The 16,194-nt window shown below is 56.8% G+C and overlaps 2 protein-coding genes across 2 annotated transcripts; both read left to right on the top strand.

Moving 5' to 3' along the window:
• The first annotated feature begins 3,838 nt into the window (after positions 1–3,838).
• CRYBA2 (crystallin beta A2) lies at positions 3,839–6,898 on the top strand. The gene is made up of 4 exons (XM_020904705.2): positions 3,839–4,050; positions 4,851–4,992; positions 6,084–6,226; positions 6,705–6,898. The coding sequence occupies exons 1-4, from the start codon at positions 3,890–3,892 to the stop codon at positions 6,850–6,852; spliced, it is 594 nt and encodes a 197-aa protein (XP_020760364.1). The 5' UTR covers positions 3,839–3,889; the 3' UTR covers positions 6,853–6,898.
• A 5,533-nt stretch (positions 6,899–12,431) lies between these two features.
• FEV (FEV transcription factor, ETS family member) lies at positions 12,432–15,950 on the top strand (the record flags this gene model as incomplete). Its single annotated transcript, XM_020904694.2, has 2 exons — positions 12,432–12,528; positions 14,837–15,950. Coding segments are annotated over 2 exons (684 nt in total), but the record flags the coding sequence as incomplete, so codon positions are not given.
• Between the last annotated feature and the right edge of the window lie 244 nt (positions 15,951–16,194).

Below are 16,194 nucleotides of genomic sequence, written 5' to 3'. Positions count from 1 at the left end.
TCATTCTTCTCTTTCTTGATAATTATGAGGACCACCAGAACCAGAGGGGGGTCTGGAGGGACGTGAGGAGCCTGAAAGAGGTCTGGCAAATGGCTATGGGCGGTGTTGGTAGCTGTGCCCATTTCTGAGAAAACCGGTGAGAACAGGTAGAACTAAGAGCCACTGACTATAGTATATGGGTGGTGGGACCCACTGAGGCAGAGGAGGGAAGAGGCCAGCTAGTGCCTCAGCCTCACAGCCGCTGAGTGCAGAGCCAAGATCAGATTTTAGGACTCGGAGAGAAGCCATGACAATTCTCACACACAGGTCTCCATCTCAAATTCAAGCTGGAATTCTAACTTGGATCTCAACTGTGTTATCTCCCCCCCCCCCCAAGCCTTTGAAAACACACACACACACACACAACACACACACACTTGAATACACACATTTGAAAACACAGACACACACACCCATCTCCTGTGGAATATGGTGATTCCCACCAACACCTGGACTGGAAATTGCCCTCCCAGCCCCAGCTCCCGAACACACAGTGACTGGCCTCGGACAAACAGCCCCGCACCCTCGGGACTGTCACTCACCAGCCGCGTCACTGACCAGCGCAGACGCACAGCCTGACGCACTCACCTCCCACGCCTGCAGCGCCTCCAGACCTCAGCCTCTCATCAACTCCCACTTCCATTGCCTTTGCGCTGGCGTTCCACCCGGCGCGGCCCGCGCGCCCCCCCTGGTGGCCGAGTTCAGACTTGCTGGATAGAGACGGGGAGGAACAGAGAACGTAGAAGAGAGAATCTTTCGGTCCCTCACGTGTCACCGCTGCGACAGCCCCACTTGTGAAACCGAGACCAAGTGCTTGGACACGAAGAGTCTAGGACTGTTTCTTGCCTCCTTCGATACTTTGCGTTTCCCCTTTTCTTGGCTTGGAAAAAGTATACCCTATTTGACCACACCCCCTCTAGCACAGGGAGTCAGGAGACTGGTCATGGTTCTGACCCCACCTGCCATCAAATTGAGGGTTGTCCCTGCTCTGATTCCAAAATTCCCAAGCTGGACTTTACTCCCTGTGTTTTAGGGCCTCTTACTTTTGGCCTTCACCTTCACACACATCGGGATCCTGGACAGCAGTTTCTCAACAGTGAAGAGAGAGACTCAAGGGAGACCCCAATACCCCCGTGCTGGCTCTCAGCATGTCAGAATTTCAAGGCTGGGGAGGTCGGCAGGATGGGTGAACCATCACCCCCATTCACGGCAGCATTTCCTCTACACAACTTTCCCCAGGGACCTTTGGCCCAACCTGACCACCCTGTCCACTCACTCATTTGGGATGTTTTATTGAGCAACTTCTATGTGTCCTGCATAGGAGAGAAACAACTGAAAACAAGAGTGACACAGCCCCTGCCCCTTTGAAAGGAGCTTACACTCTAGTACAAAAGGAAACACTCCGTACAGCCATACACAAAAGATGAAAAGGACAACTTTAAATGCTATAAAGAAAACAAATGCTATAAAGAAAATAGGGTGATGTGAAGGAAGTAAATGTCAGGAACAGCATCACCCAGGTGACGAAAAAGGCCAGCATGCCAAGACTTTGTGACTAAGACACTCCAGGTAACAGGAACCGCCGATGCAGAGGCTCTGAGGTTGGAGTGAGGTTGGCAGTTTTGAGAAATCGTGGAAGACAGCATGGTTAGGCTTCTGGATCTGTAGCATCAGAATCTGGCCTGTGAGCCCCTTTAGTCACTAGAAGTTGTGTGGCAAAGCACTGCAGTCTAATCATGCTCTGACACTGGCTAGCTGTGTGGATTTGGAAAAGGCTCTGGCAGCCTCTTCCACATTTCCACATGGTAAGTTCATCCAACCTTACCATGTTGGACTGTTGAGCCTATAAGGGAAGCACTTGGTTCATGAGGAAAACGAGGTATCAGTTCCTTTCTTTCTCACCCCTGCACTTCTTCTGGCATACCCTCTTCATTAAGGAAAACACAGTTTTGCCAGAAACTTTTGCAGCTCATTGACAGCCATGATGGCTAGGAAATTCTGCTGCAAGTTGTAAGGAAATTTCTTTCCTGGAACTTGTCTTGGGGCTCCAAGCCTTTCCCCTTAAATTTCTTCCTCCCCAGACCCTACCTTTCCCCTCCCCCCCCTCCACACACAAGGCAGTGAGTTTGGGGTTAAGAGCCTAGGAGGCCCAGTCATGCCTACTCCCTGGAGTTGGACTCTTTGTGACCCCTCAGACTGTAGCCCACCAGGTTCCTCTGTCCATGGGATTCTCCAGGCAAGAATACTGGAGTGAGTTGCTATTTCCTACTCCAGGCGATCCTCCTGTCTTAGGGATCCTACCCCCTCTCTTGTGTCTCCTGCATTGGCAGGTGGGTTCTTTACCACTGTGCCACGTGGGAAACCAAGAGCCTTGGATCTATAGTCAAAACTGAACCCTCAGGGTCACACCTCAGCTGGGCCACTTCTCAGTTGTGACACCTCCTGGACTGTGTCCTGGTGTTACCCTCTGGGCCGCAGGATCTTCTGTGAAACTCCATGCAACAGCAGCGTCTGCCTCAACAGATCGATGCAAGAATTAGTTGAGATTTGAGCTGAGCGGAGGGTGTGATCCGAACTAGGCACTCAATAATCAGCTGCTAGCTCTCAGGCTGAAGTTGGGACCGGGGGTCCCAGACCCAGGAGCTCTGTCTGGTGGCCGGCCACATCGCAGTTCCAGCCGCACATCAGTCGAAAGCGTTTTTACCTACTTACTGCCGCGCATCAATAAGCAGGAAGCATCATTAGGAACAAAACTAGTGGAGGTGATGGAATTCCAGCTGAGCTCTTTCAAATCTTTACTAAAAGATGATGCTGTTAAAGTGCTGCACTCAATATGCCAGAAAATTTGGAAAACTCAACAGTGGCCACAGAACTGCAAAAGGTCAGTTTGCATTCCAATCTCAAAGGAAGGTAATGCCAAAGAATGTTCAGTCGACCACCACTCCCTAAACGTTTTGTAAATCCATGCCTTCCCTCGGGAGCTTCATTCCCTGCGCTCAGCGCCGTCTTGCGGCGAGTCTTGGTCATCGCCTCGTCTCAGCACCTTCCCGCAAGAAAACTCGGGGAGCTCTGGCTCGGAGTCTGGGAACTCGAGCTTGGGAGGAGCCGGGCCGCGGTGGCCCACCTTCCAGGGAAAAGAGAGCTGAGCTCGTAGGAAGGTCGCTTGAGGGGAGGCTTGTTTACTTCCTCCCTAGCGTCGCCCCAAAGAGAAGCCTCGACCTAGGGCTGAAGAAAAGGTGTTTAGACGCTGGGAAGAGCTTCAGCATCTCGAGTCGGCATAGTGCGGTTTTAGCGGGATGGCCACAGGGTGGCCCGGCACCTCTATCCCTGAGGGTCTGGGCCAGTGAGGGTGCGCCTTGCTTGGCTCAGGCCCCCCAAAAAGAAAAAGCGGAGTCAGCCTCGGCTGTGGCGGGCGCCGGACGTGTGTCTCAGCACTTTCTATTGTCATCCCCGAGGGCTGGGGCCAGGTCAGCGGCTGTGGGAAAGGCCTCGGCCCCACCCCTACCCCCGGGGACACCAGAGCTGACCGCAGCCTGCCCGCTGACTCAGCTCCCCCCCACCCGGGCGGGAGAGGGTGCGGGGAGGAGGCGAGGCCTGGTATAAAGCCCCGCACGCCCAGCCCGCGCGCAGCCTCTCCATTTCCGTCGGTACCGCGCTCACCCACCCACCTGGTGAATATTCGGAGCTGGGGCGGGGTCTCTTAGGGCGGGGAGGGCGAGATGGGAAAGAGCTGCTAGCAGCTCAGGTCCAGCCCTGGGGCCCTTCACCTCCCACCGGGATCGGGCGGGCCTGGGCCGGGAGGGGGCTCTGGGGACGCTGAGCGCCTGGGCGCGTCCTCGTCCACAGCGCCATGAGCAGCGCCCCCGCGCAGGGCCCCGCGCCCGCCAGCCTCACGCTCTGGGACGAGGAGGACTTCCAGGGCCGCCGCTGCCGGCTGCTGAGTGACTGCGCCAACGTCGGCGAGCGCGGAGGCCTGCGCCGGGTGCGCTCGGTCAAGGTGGAAAACGGCGCGTGAGTGATGCCCCCGGCGTGGCTGGGCTGGGTTGAGAGGCGCCAGGCTCTCCTGGCCCAAGCTCCGAAACTGGGACCCTGGCTCCCAGCCCTCCATTCCCCAGACTGTAGAGAAACCCTGCCTGAGAGAGACCCACCAAGATGGAAAAACCCTAGGCGTCCTCAAAACTCCCTACCAGCCCCAAGACAAATCATGAGAGAGATTGTATCCTCCTGCTAGCCAAAGGGATAAAGGCAAGAAGCGACCCTTGGCAGGATTCCGTGAGGCCAGCTTGAGTCCTAAAGGGGTTAGTTCGCAGCATAGTTTTGTCCTCTCCAAAATTGGATGCCTCTAAGCTTCTTTTAACAATAAAAGCCAAGTCGCTTCCACTCCCCCCATCCTGGCTTCCTAGAGACTGGGGCCCTCGGGAAAGCTGGGGCCCCAAAGCTATTGCAGTTTGTTGCCATCACAGGTTGCTACCGCAGGTTAGGGGGCTTCCTACACCTACCTTTTCAGGGACCTCTCCTTGAGGTAGAAGTGCTTGTTCGGGTGATTCTCATAGACTGGAAAATTCTCTCCAGCCTGGGAGCCCTGATCTGGAAGCCTGGACCCCTCCAATCCCAGATAGCAGCTGGCTTTCTGTTTCTAGCCTCTAGAGGGACTGGGTTGCCTTGGGATGAGAGTGTCAGGGGAAGGGCCTGGGGTGGAGGAAAAGATTGGTTTTCCTAACAAGCAAGGGGGTGTGAGGCTGGGGGTGTGGGGGGAGAGGAATGAATGAGGCTGGGGCAGAGGCCTCCCAGCTTCCCTTATCTTCCCCCAGTTGGGTGGCCTTCGAGTACCCTGACTTCCAAGGACAGCAGTTCATTCTGGAGAAGGGTGACTATCCTCGGTGGAGTGCCTGGAGCGGCAGTGCCGGCCACCACAGCGACCAGCTGCTGTCCTTCCGGCCAGTGCTCTGCGCGGTAAGCACAGCCCTCCCCCTCCTCCCCTGCAGCCTAGCTCCTAGCTCCAGGTCCTGGCCCCACCACAGCACCTGGGAAAGACTGTCCACTCACTGTACAGGGGTGTGTAAGCACAACTCCTAGGCGGGTAGTAGTGGCATTACTTCTGAGAACCAGAGAGTTCTCCAAGAGTTTAGACCGTGAGCCTAAACCTGGCGTCAGAAATCAGCACCATGGACAGCACCACAACCGTGCCAGTCTTGCGCTCCATTTCCCACTTCCAGTCGTCCGCACTAGTCAGCGAGCGCTTTTGTTTTCACGCAGCCCTGTGAGGTTGGGGTAACTGTTGTTAACCTTATACATAGGTGTGGAAATGCGGCTCGAAGGGCAAAGTGGTTTGCCTCTGCTCACAAAACTTAACATGAAGATGAGACTAGAACTCAATCAGGGATCAAGTTTGAGAAAGGGATGGTCTGGGTGTGTATGTTTCGGGGAGCAGGGGAAAGGGTTGTTAATGAATCAAATATACTGGAGGGGAGGATCTGGGGCTGTGGGGTGGAGGACAGAGAGCAGGTACTGCCTCAGGCCAGGTTCTCCATTCCAGGAGGCCAAGGAGTCCTGCAGGGAGAAGGTCCTGGGACAAGGGGAGCCCAGACTTAACAAACACTGATGATTCTGCCATCACCCTTCACTGGGTCCTACCCTATGAGTGGCCATGCCCAGAGTCCTGGTCAGGGGAGTGGATAGTCAATGAGACCTTGGGGAAACTGTCTTGCATAGTGGACCAGATTTCTCTTAGGACCTCTAATTTTCCTCCTGCAAAACAGGTCCATGTCACAAGATTATTTTTGACCTGGAAGGGTCTCTGGAAATCCCCCTTCTAGTCTCACCATCCCAATTCAAAGCCACAGAAGGGACCAAACTGGGGACCTCTGAGCACCCCAGCTTCCCAGACTGATATGGAGCTGATGGAGTGAACTCTGGGTGTGCTTATAAACCCTGTCTTCACTGCTTGTGTTGGGCAGGAGGATTGGGGGAGTGAGGCTGAGAATGTATCCATTAGCACCTCTTTGGAGGGTCTGACCTGTCCACTTCCCCTTCTCATTCCTCAGAACCACAGTGACAGTCGTGTGACACTGTTCGAGGGGGAAAACTTCCAGGGCTGCAAGTTTGAACTCAATGATGACTACCCATCCCTGCCTTCCATGGGCTGGACCAGCAAGGATGTGGGTTCCCTCAAAGTCAGCTCTGGAGCGTGAGTCCTGGGACTGCAATAGGGGGCTAGAGCAGGGAGGCAATGGGCACCAGGGAGGAGGGTGAGGAAAGGCAACAGTGCTAAGAGACACAATGAACACACACGCTGGGGGGATGGGGGATTGGAGGAGTGAGGTCGTGGGAGACTTCGAGGCAAGGGGAAGTGAGATGGTGGAGAAGATGGGGAGGGAGGGGGCAGGTAATAGGAGAATAGGAGTCAGGGGAGCAATGTGGGGAGAGGAAGAAGTTGAAAGCCTGAGTGAGGAGGCAATGGAGGGTGGGAATAGGAGATGAGATGAGGAAGGTGTTAGGAAGACCTGGAGCAGTAGACAGGGCAGGGAGAGACCATGTAGGGAAAACTGAAGCCATGATTTTGGAGGTGGGAATTGGGAACTGAGAAAGGAAGACCGGCAATCAGCAGACATCACTGAGGGTGGGGGCAGAGCCAACTTACCACCTCTGTGCCTTCACTCGCCTAGGTGGGTGGCCTACCAGTATCCGGGCTACCGGGGCTACCAGTATGTGTTGGAGCGGGACCGCCACAGTGGGGAGTTCCGTAACTACAGCGAATTTGGCACACAGGCCCACACCGGGCAGCTGCAGTCCATCCGGAGAGTCCAGCACTAAGTCTCACAGCCCCAGAGCCTCCCCTGAGGACCCTCAATAAAGGCTCCTGAACCTGCCTGCCCCTCTTGCCTCCTTCTCAGTGTCTTGTTTTGTGACCTTCACCTTCATCTTTCTGAGAGTCCTTCTCTGCCAACCTGACCATTCCCCTGGGCCCCAGGATCCTTGACTATGGAGCATACACTGGCTTAGGATGTAAGTGACTGAGATGGGGCTGAGATGAAACTGCTGCTAACCATCCTCAGGAACTTGTTAAATGCAGCCAGCCCCACACCTCTCCATGATAGAGACCTCTCAACTTGGACCAGGGGGTCCTGCTAGCCCAGATAGTGCCTTTGCCATCCTCTGGTTTGAGTGCACACAATGCCATGCCTTTCTCTTCATCCTGGCTCCCTATCCAGCCTAAGGGAAACTTGCACCCATTTCCGAGTTACGTGGAATCTCCGCCTGACAGAGGAGCAAGGGTGTGAGAGGGGTAATTGGTGGGAGGTCCCACTGCTTTCTAGGGGAGACATCCTGTCTCTAAGCTGAGCCCCAAACCCTTTGAATAGCAATCCTTCATGTGGCAGTGAGCTCCAGAATTTTACAAAACATCTTCATTCCTTGCCTCTCAGCTGTCTCAAACAACTCCCTCCTCATTCTTCCTTCCCACTCTTCAGAAGACCAGTGAGCTGGAGAGACTGCTCCCGAGTCACTGACCACAGCAGGCCTGTGTTCCGGGGTAGGCGGTAGAAGCCCATAGCCATGTTTTGGGGGCTGAGTGTGGTAGCAGCCATTAGGGTCCATGGCACCAGTATAGCTTCTTCCTAGTTCCGTCTTTGACCCAGTTTACGATCATCTCAGCCCCACATAGGCAGGACATTCAAGACCCTTAGGATGCCCTTCATCCTGTCCCTCAGGGATGCTTGAATTTTCAAGCCGCTAGTGGATCTAGCCACAGGGAGGGTTGGCCCAGATCATTGCCTCTGTCTGGGGGAGTCAAGGCAATGTTGAAGAGAACTCAGACTTGGACCTGGGCAGTTCCAGGGGCCCAGCTGGGGAAAATTAGGCATCTGCTCCCTTGGGTAGACCCCCCTGAACCAGAAGCCAGAACACCTGGGACCCAGCCACATAACATCCCCGAGTCTCAATTCCCTCACATGGAAAATGGAGCTCCAGATTCCTGCCTTGTCTCTTTCACAGGACAAGGATTGTGAGGATTCAAGAATGACCCCCTGAAAATGCTTGTGATTCAGAAAAGCACTAGGACAGTTACCATAGGCCCTGTCTTCCGCTATGGATCTCAAGGTTGGGTCAGAGGACCGAGGACAGAGTTCTAGACGGAGTATGAATTCTGCTTTACACCTGGATGGGTTCAAGAGTCCACGGCCCCTGTTGCATTTAATCCTCCTCTAACAGCTTCCATTCTTCACCAATTTCACCAATGAAGAAACGAGCTCCTCAGAGAGGGAGAAGCCTTAAATGGATGAGGTTATCCATTTAATTGGTGACAAAGCCAGGACCTGAACACAAGGCTTCTGACCCCAAATCCAGACTGTTAAGTAGAGGCTGATCTGAGCTGTGGTCAAAAGCCTCGGGCCTCAGCAGAGCCCCAAACCTCTGTGTCCTGCAGAGGAGTATGGGGTTCCTGCATGGTCACAGGCTCTTAACTGTGCCCTTGGGGGTTGGTAATATTAACAGCTACATATATGCAACTTTATCTGAGCACTCAGCATGCTATATAAGCCTAATAATTCTGTATAGTTGGTATTCTAATCCTTATCTAACAGATGAAGAGACTAAGTTACAGAGGTGATGTAACTTTCTCCAAAACCACACAAACTAGAAAATGGGGGAGTTGAGCCCAGACCCAGGTGAACTGGCCTCAGAGCCCAGCAAGTCATCTCCCCACCACCTGCTTTGGGGCAGGCAATGGGCAAAGGGAGATCTGGTGTACTCCATCAGCTGAGCTGCCCTCCCTCCAGGAAGGTCCATGACTACCAAAAACACCCAGCAAGATGCCTTTGGGAACTTGCAGTGTGACGCTGATCAGGGCGCACCCTGTGTCTAGGTCTCAGTGTCCCTGCCTGTACAATGAAGGAGTTGGGAGAGCTAATATTTGTTGCAGTCTTTGCCAGCATGAATGGACCTTCTAGGTTTTCTCAGACATGGGGTCCAACTCTGCTCTCCACACCAGCAACTAAAGAGAAGGAGGCATAGATGCCAGGCTGGGCCTGGGTGTTTTCACCTTGCGTGCTTAGTCGTTCAGTCGTGTCTAACTCTTTGAGACCCTTTGGACTTCAGCCTGCCAGGCTCCTCTGTCCACAGAATTTTCCAGGCAAGAAGAGTGGATTGGATTGCCATTTTATTCTCTAGGGATCTTCCTGATCCAAGGATTAGAACTTGCGTCTCCCAGGGATCCATGTCTCCTGTGTCTCTTGCATTGCAGGCAGAGTTTTTTCCCACTAGCCATCAGGGAAGCACCTTTCCATCCTCCTATTGTGAGTAGGCTGATGGGGTGTGCAGAACCCTGTGGGACCCACACCCAGTCAGGTGGGAGGCGATGGTGGAAGCTGCCTAGACCTGCTCATTGGTTGCACTCAGCCGAAGACCAAAGTGGATGGAGGAAATCATCTCATTTCTGGGGACACAGCCAAGATCCACATGAGGTCGGAGCTCACCCCTCACTCTCTCACAAGCTCTTCCGATAGCCCACCCCCTCCTTCAGCCGCTCAGTCCTCAGTGAGATGAGGCAGAGCCTGAGCTGTTAGTCCTTCACCAGCTCGGAGCTGGGATGTCTGGACAGACCCCCACTCTAAGTGCCTCTCCCTTCTCCCTCAGCCTTCTGCTGAGACCATTAAGTGAGTGAGACTTTGTCTCCCCACTCTCGCAATGCTGGTCTCCTCATTTTCTCTCTGGGGAAGTGACAGAAGGCTTGAAGGAGAGGGAGTAGGACCTTGGCCCCACCCTCAAGATGCTCTGCTCCTTTGAAGCCCTGAATTTTGTCCCCAGCCAGCATCCCAACTGCTCATCTTTTCCCCACCAGATTCCACCTCCACATCCTGAAGCCTCTATCTGTATCCCTTGAGGATTCTCTAGGGTCCTGGGATCCCCCCATTTCCTCCCACACTCTTCCTTGGCTCCTTCTAATTTTTGTATCCTCCACCAGGAATGAGGAACAACCCAGCAGTCACACCAAGTGAAGAATGCACAGGGTCCCCACCTCGAGCTGGACTTCCCAGCCATTCTCAGTCAGGCATCCCAGGACCAGGGATCTTACAGGTAACCTGCTTACTCCAATCCAAGTGCCCTGAAGTCCAGGCCTCCTGTCTCCTCGAGTTAAGCATTGGGAAAGAAAGGCTTTGAGTTTATCAGTTCTGCCTGGAGTCACCAGATGCTGTATGGCTGCAGGTGGTACTCCCGGCCCAGGGCCTCATTTTCAGCCAGCATCCCTCCAGATGCACTTCTCCAGAGCTAGGAAGCCTCACCTGTATACAGAGACTCCAGGCCACCACTTGGGAACCACATACCTGCTTTTGTCCCTTTCCCAGAGTGGATTTACTTCCACTTTCCCTGGGTTGGGGGCCTTGTACAGTAAACCTATTTTAACTCCTCTTCTGTTAGAGCAAGGTGCCAATTGCAGCCTAGTTCAGGGATAATCCGGAGTAGTTGTGAGGGTAGATGGTTAAGCTGGGATGACAAGAGATGGGGAAAGATAGGAGAGAAGTGGTTGTGGTGGGTGGGAATGGAAGGAAGATCATATGCCACAAATCAGTGGGAACAAATCAATGAGAAAAGGAAGAGAAAGAGAGAGACAGGATGGGGAGGTAGAGAAGAGACAGAAGGGGAGATAGGAGGAGGAGGGAGAAGGAGTAGATGAAAGGAGAGACCTAGAAAGGGAAAAGAAGGGCAACCCACTAAAAGTTGTAAGGGCGACACCCCAGTGATGGCCCAGAGGCCTGGGAACCCTGGAAAGACAGGAAACCCGGGGAAACAAGAGGGAGACAGTGAAGGAGATCGGGTCTCTAGGGAAGAGCAGAGAGCGGAGGAGGAGGAGGGAAAAGTAGCGAGGATGGAAGGGGGTTAGATAAAGAGAGCAACGGCTGCCGACCCGGAGCGCAGCGACAGGCGAGAGGGAGGGAAGCGGAAATTTAAAAGTGAAGATGCAGATAAGGCAGCCTGGAGACGGGAACCCGGGTAGGGGTGGGGAGAGGAAGGGGAGGAGAGTGGAGCAGTGAGGTGGGGGGAATGGATGAGGAGTGAGCCTCCCCCTCCCCGCGTTGTGGCCCCGGGGGTCCGAGGTGGGGCCGGGGTAGTCCACCCCGTAGCTGTTTGCTCAGAGTCAGGGAGGCGGAAAAGAAATGGGCTCCTGACCCCCGTCAGAGAGCCAGGCCCAGGCCCATCCCCCGCGCGTCTCCCGGGTTGCGGGGTGCGGGGGGCTGCCTGGCGCGCTTGGCTGCCGCGCGGCACGTCGGAGACTTTATTGCGATGGGGCGATAAGAGGGGCGGGGGCGGGGTCCGGGGGGCCGAGGCGGCAGCTCTTTAATTAAAACGGAAATTGCGGCCCCTGCCCGCGCTGGGGGCCGGAGGGTTCCGAACAGCCTGGTAGCTGGGAGCGTCGCTCCAGGACCCCCCCACCCCACATCCCCCGCCGCACTCGGGCAGCCCCCTCCCGCCAGGCCCTGCTGGACCCAGCGCCGCCTTCTTCTCCCAGTCACCTCGGTCGCCTCGGGCGGGGATCTGTGCCCCGGAGCTCAAAGCCTGACGCGATCCCCCCCTCTCCCATTCTCCCCCCCCCCCCCCACCTCCCACCACCCAGTCCCTGGCGGCGATGAGACAGAGCGGCGCCTCCCAGCCCCTGCTGATCAACATGTACCTGCCAGGTACCAGGGACCAGCTGGGGGCTGGAGGCACCGGGACCCGGGGCGGGAAATCTGGGTTAGGGCTTGGGACGGGGATGCTGGGGTCCAATGGAAGGGGGCGCGGTCCAGGGACTTGGATCGCTGGCAGAACTGAGCCAGCTAGGGCATCAGGAAACCTTAAAAGCAGATGGAGCGCTTTAAGGTTTAAGTGTGAGGTCTAGAGGACTTGAAGTGAGCACAGTGAGAGCCTGGGAAGCCAGGAGCGCCGGCTCGGGGGCTGAAAGAGCCTGGTAGGGGAGCAGGGGTCTTCAGTGTTGCAAGGGACTGAGCGCTCGTGCAGTGTTGGGGGGCTATGGTCTGCCGGGCGTGGCCCGAGCGCCCTCGTGGCTCCTCACCTCCGTGCTCCGAACGTTCCCACCAGCCCAGCCTTCCCGGCGTCCTCTCCTCTCCGGTGGGCTCTGCGCGCTCCAGCTCGGCTGGCGCAAACCCCGCTCGGCTTTATAAGGCTCCCGCCAGCCCGTTCGGAAAGCGGATTTCCTTTTTCCTGGACGCGTTTCCTGACTTGGGCGTTATGGAGGGGCTCCGCGCGGCGCGCGCCCGGGCCAGGCTCCGGGAGGAGGAGCCGGACGAATAGGGCCCCCAGCCTCTCGCCCGGGAACCAAGGCACCCCCCTCTTCCCCCTTGAGCCTTGGCCTGGGGGGCTTTCGGTCAAGTCGGCAACCTCCGCCTGGATCCGCTTGACTGTTTTGTCTCGCTGCCACAGATCCCGTCGGAGACGGTCTTTTCAAAGAAGGAAAGAGCCCGGGCTGGGGACCGCTGAGCCCCGCGGTACAGAAAGGTGAGCTGGCCGCCAGAGTGTACGGGCGGAGTCGAGGATGGGGTCTCGGGGCACCCGCCGCATACCGACAGGCGCCACTGTCACCCCAACGGCGGGTGGGAGCGATGTGGAACGCTGGGCTTTGGGAAACGGCGGGTCCGGGCCTGATTGTCAGGAGGCTGGGAGGCTGGGAGCCTAGGGGGGGGGGTGGGGGTGGGAAACATTCATGTGGCCTTTGGCCTTTGGCTCTGGCTTCTGAGACCCAGTGTTGACCCTGCCGGCCAGGGCAGACTGAGAAGACCTTGCTGACCCCACCCCACCCCGGCCTGCCCCTTTTCAGCTGGGAATGCTTTTCTCCTGCTCTGGTGCTTGGTATTCTTTCCCTACTGGCAGCAGGAGCACAAGGCTTGGACTTCACCCAGCAAGGTGACCCCGGGAGAAGTACTCTCAGGCCACTCCAGGCTGAGTCACCATTAGCACCAGGGCCAGCGCCCACCTGCCTCACTGGCCTGGCCAGCCCGGCTCCGTGAGCCAAGTCCTCTAGGCCATTTCAGGTGTCACCCGCCTTTGGCTGGTGGCTAAATTACCCTTGGCTTTGCCATGCTGGCAGCAGGACCTGGCTGACCTACCAGGGAAAGCCTCCCCACTGGTCCCTGCCCAGTTGGTACCCCGTGCGTCGTCACTCAGTCATGTCCGACTCTTTGTGACCCTTTGGACTATAGCCCACCAGGCTCGTCTGTCCATGGGATTTTCCAGGCAAGAATTAGTGGAGTGGGTTGCCATTTTCTTCTCCAGGAGATCTTCCCGAACCAGAGATTGAACATGAATCTCCTGTGTCTCCTGCATTGCAGGCAGATTCTTTGCGGGGAGAAGCCCCACAGTTGGTACCCTAGATCTCATCAAGTGACCGATAATTACCATGACCAGAAAAACAAGGCCAGCAACTGCTTAATCTAAAAGGGAGCACAACACCCAACAGGAATGAGTTTCCAGGCCTCTACATCTCTCAGTACCAGATGCACATTTCCCCCACCCCTTGCTGTGCTTCTGACCCTAAAATGCAGTATTTTCGTCCTGGAGCCAGGGAGCCCCTCCCAGAGCTGGTGTGAAAGGATTGGGGTCAAAATTATGGGGGAGGGCAGCATCTGGGTTCTGAGGAAATCACTGAAAACAGAAGAGAGCTTCACCAGGCTCAATTTAAAACAATAATCAGACAACTTCGAGGAAAATCCATTTTATTCTGAAAGAGTGTGTGTATACATGCTGGTAGGTGTGAGGACTGGGGTGGGGTGGGGTGTGGTGGGGTGAGGTGCGGTGAGGGTGTGGTGGGGGTGGGGTGGGGGGTGGAGAGGGGGTTAGTTCTGTCAGGATTTTTCTCCACTTGTCTGACTGAGGCTCCAAGACAGAGAAACAGAAGTTCTCACTACCCATTTATCTGGGAAAACCTCCTGGCCCTTTCTAGCAACCCTGAAAATCTGGACAGGGCAGAAGGGCCTGGAGTTTGGCCAAAGATGGGCAGAGGCAGGGAGCCAAGCACAGAAGCGTCTGGGTCTCCTCTCCTCAGAGCTGGGTATCATGTCCCCTGGTAACTGACACCTTGGTACCCTGGGAATCCGGCCTGTTCCGGAAAAAAAAAAAAAAAAAAAAGGCTAAAACTGGAGTAGCCCCAGCACCAGACGCTGGCAAGGGTGGGAGACTTCAGAGGCTGACGTTCCTCTCACACTTAGGGAACCACTGTCCCCATCCCAGTCTGACATGGTATCGCAAGGAAGCCAGTCATCACCTCTTCTCCACCTCAGGCAGAGGTTTCAAGTGTATGCCTTGTCCCGTGGGCCGAGTGATCCCGCTGCAGGCCGATTTCTCCGCTCTGGATTTCTGGACATGGTCCAGCTGGGATGTGGCTAGCTAACCACCTGTGTAGACTACCCCGAGCGGTTATGCAGGCTCTGCACCCGGTAAGGGCTCAGGCCGAGGGGTGATGTCCCGCCTTCGCTTACCTCCAAGAGCCCTGTGCCTTGGAGTACCGCTGCCCCCACACGGAAGAAGAGCTTTCCCTTCGCTCCCTAATTCTTGCAAAGCTGTGCGCCCGTGGGGCGTTTCCATTGTGCGAAAGCGCGGTACTGTCTAGGGACGGTTTTGCTGATCATCTCCTCCCTGGCCAGCCGCTCCAGCTGCGCCCAGTTACTCAGCTGGACGTGCCCCTTTCCTCCCTGACACCGGCCCCCACATCCGACTTGGGCGGGGGGAGTGGTGGGTTCTCGCACCCCACCTCTTTCCCGCCTCTCGCCTCCCTCACCCCGCCTGTGGCTGACCGCCCCATTCCCCACAGGCAGCGGCCAGATCCAGTTATGGCAGTTTCTGCTGGAGCTGCTGGCTGACCGCGCCAACGCCGGCTGCATCGCCTGGGAGGGCGGCCACGGCGAGTTCAAACTCACCGACCCGGACGAGGTGGCGCGGCGCTGGGGCGAGCGCAAGAGCAAGCCCAACATGAACTACGATAAGCTGAGCCGCGCGCTGCGCTATTACTACGACAAGAACATCATGAGCAAGGTGCACGGCAAGCGCTACGCCTACCGCTTCGACTTCCAGGGTCTGGCGCAGGCCTGCCAGCCGCCCCCCGCGCACGCCCACGCCGCCGCCGCCGCGGCCGCCGCGGCCGCCGCCGCCCAGGACGGCGCGCTCTACAAGCTGCCGGCCGGCCTGGCCCCGCTGCCCTTCCCCGGCCTCTCCAAACTCAACCTCATGGCCGCCTCGGCCGGCGTCGCGCCTGCCGGCTTCTCCTACTGGCCAGGCCCGGGCCCCGCCGCCACGGCCGCCGCCACCGCTGCGCTCTACCCCAGCCCGGGCTTGCAGCCGCCGCCCGGGCCTTTCGGCGCGGTGGCCGCGGCCTCGCACCTGGGGGGCCATTACCACTAGACCGGGTGCCCCGGGGGCCTCTCCCAGCCGCCGGGAGCCTCGCTCAACCCCACCCTCATACGGGAGAGGGGGCCGGGGCCTCCCCCTCCGTTCTTTCCAGCTCAGATTTGATTCCACCCGCTGCACCCAGCCCCGGGCGGGAAGGGACTGACGTCGCCTCAGTCTTTCTTTACCACTGGATTTGCCCCCGCCTCGTCCCGCAGCCCCTGAGGGAGGGTGATTGTGCCCCCACTTCTAATCTTCTAGACCCCAGGTCCCTGCATCTCTCCTGATTTCCCCTCCCCTCCATCTGTGTTTCCCTCTGGCTCCTGGAAGCCCCTCCAATATGACCCCTCTCTCGAATTCCAAATCTTTTCTCATTATTTCCCCCCTGGCCCCCGGCTCAGTCCACCTTCTCCTCTCCCGGCACCTCACACATTTCTAGGTAGCTTCCAGGCCCCCTTCCTTCCCACCCCCAGCCCTCCTGCAGGACTGCAGTGTGTTTCTATTCCCTTCCAGACCTATTAAAGCTCCCAAGCTCCCCGCTGCTTCCTCTCTCTGTTCTTAGCTGCCCCAGAAACTTGGTGGGGGGGGGGGGGTCGGGGCAGGGGGTGTCTGGTTGGGGGGCAGGAAGGTAACCAGACGCCCAGCTCAGGCGTGCGCAGAAAGGCCTGTCAAGGAAAAGCTCCAGAGATCGAGGGCAGGCAGGCTTGGGTGCTACTGGAGGGGAGTGCAGAGCTCCTAGTGAGTGGGTTCCAGCTGCAGCCCCCCTCTTACCTCGCAACCGACCCC

This window comes from Odocoileus virginianus, chromosome 30 (assembly GCF_023699985.2).
Source record: "Odocoileus virginianus isolate 20LAN1187 ecotype Illinois chromosome 30, Ovbor_1.2, whole genome shotgun sequence".
Taxonomy (NCBI): Eukaryota; Metazoa; Chordata; class Mammalia; order Artiodactyla; family Cervidae; genus Odocoileus; species Odocoileus virginianus.
The sequence above is the reverse complement of the archived record's forward strand: the minus strand, read 5'-3'. Positions and strand labels throughout refer to the sequence as shown.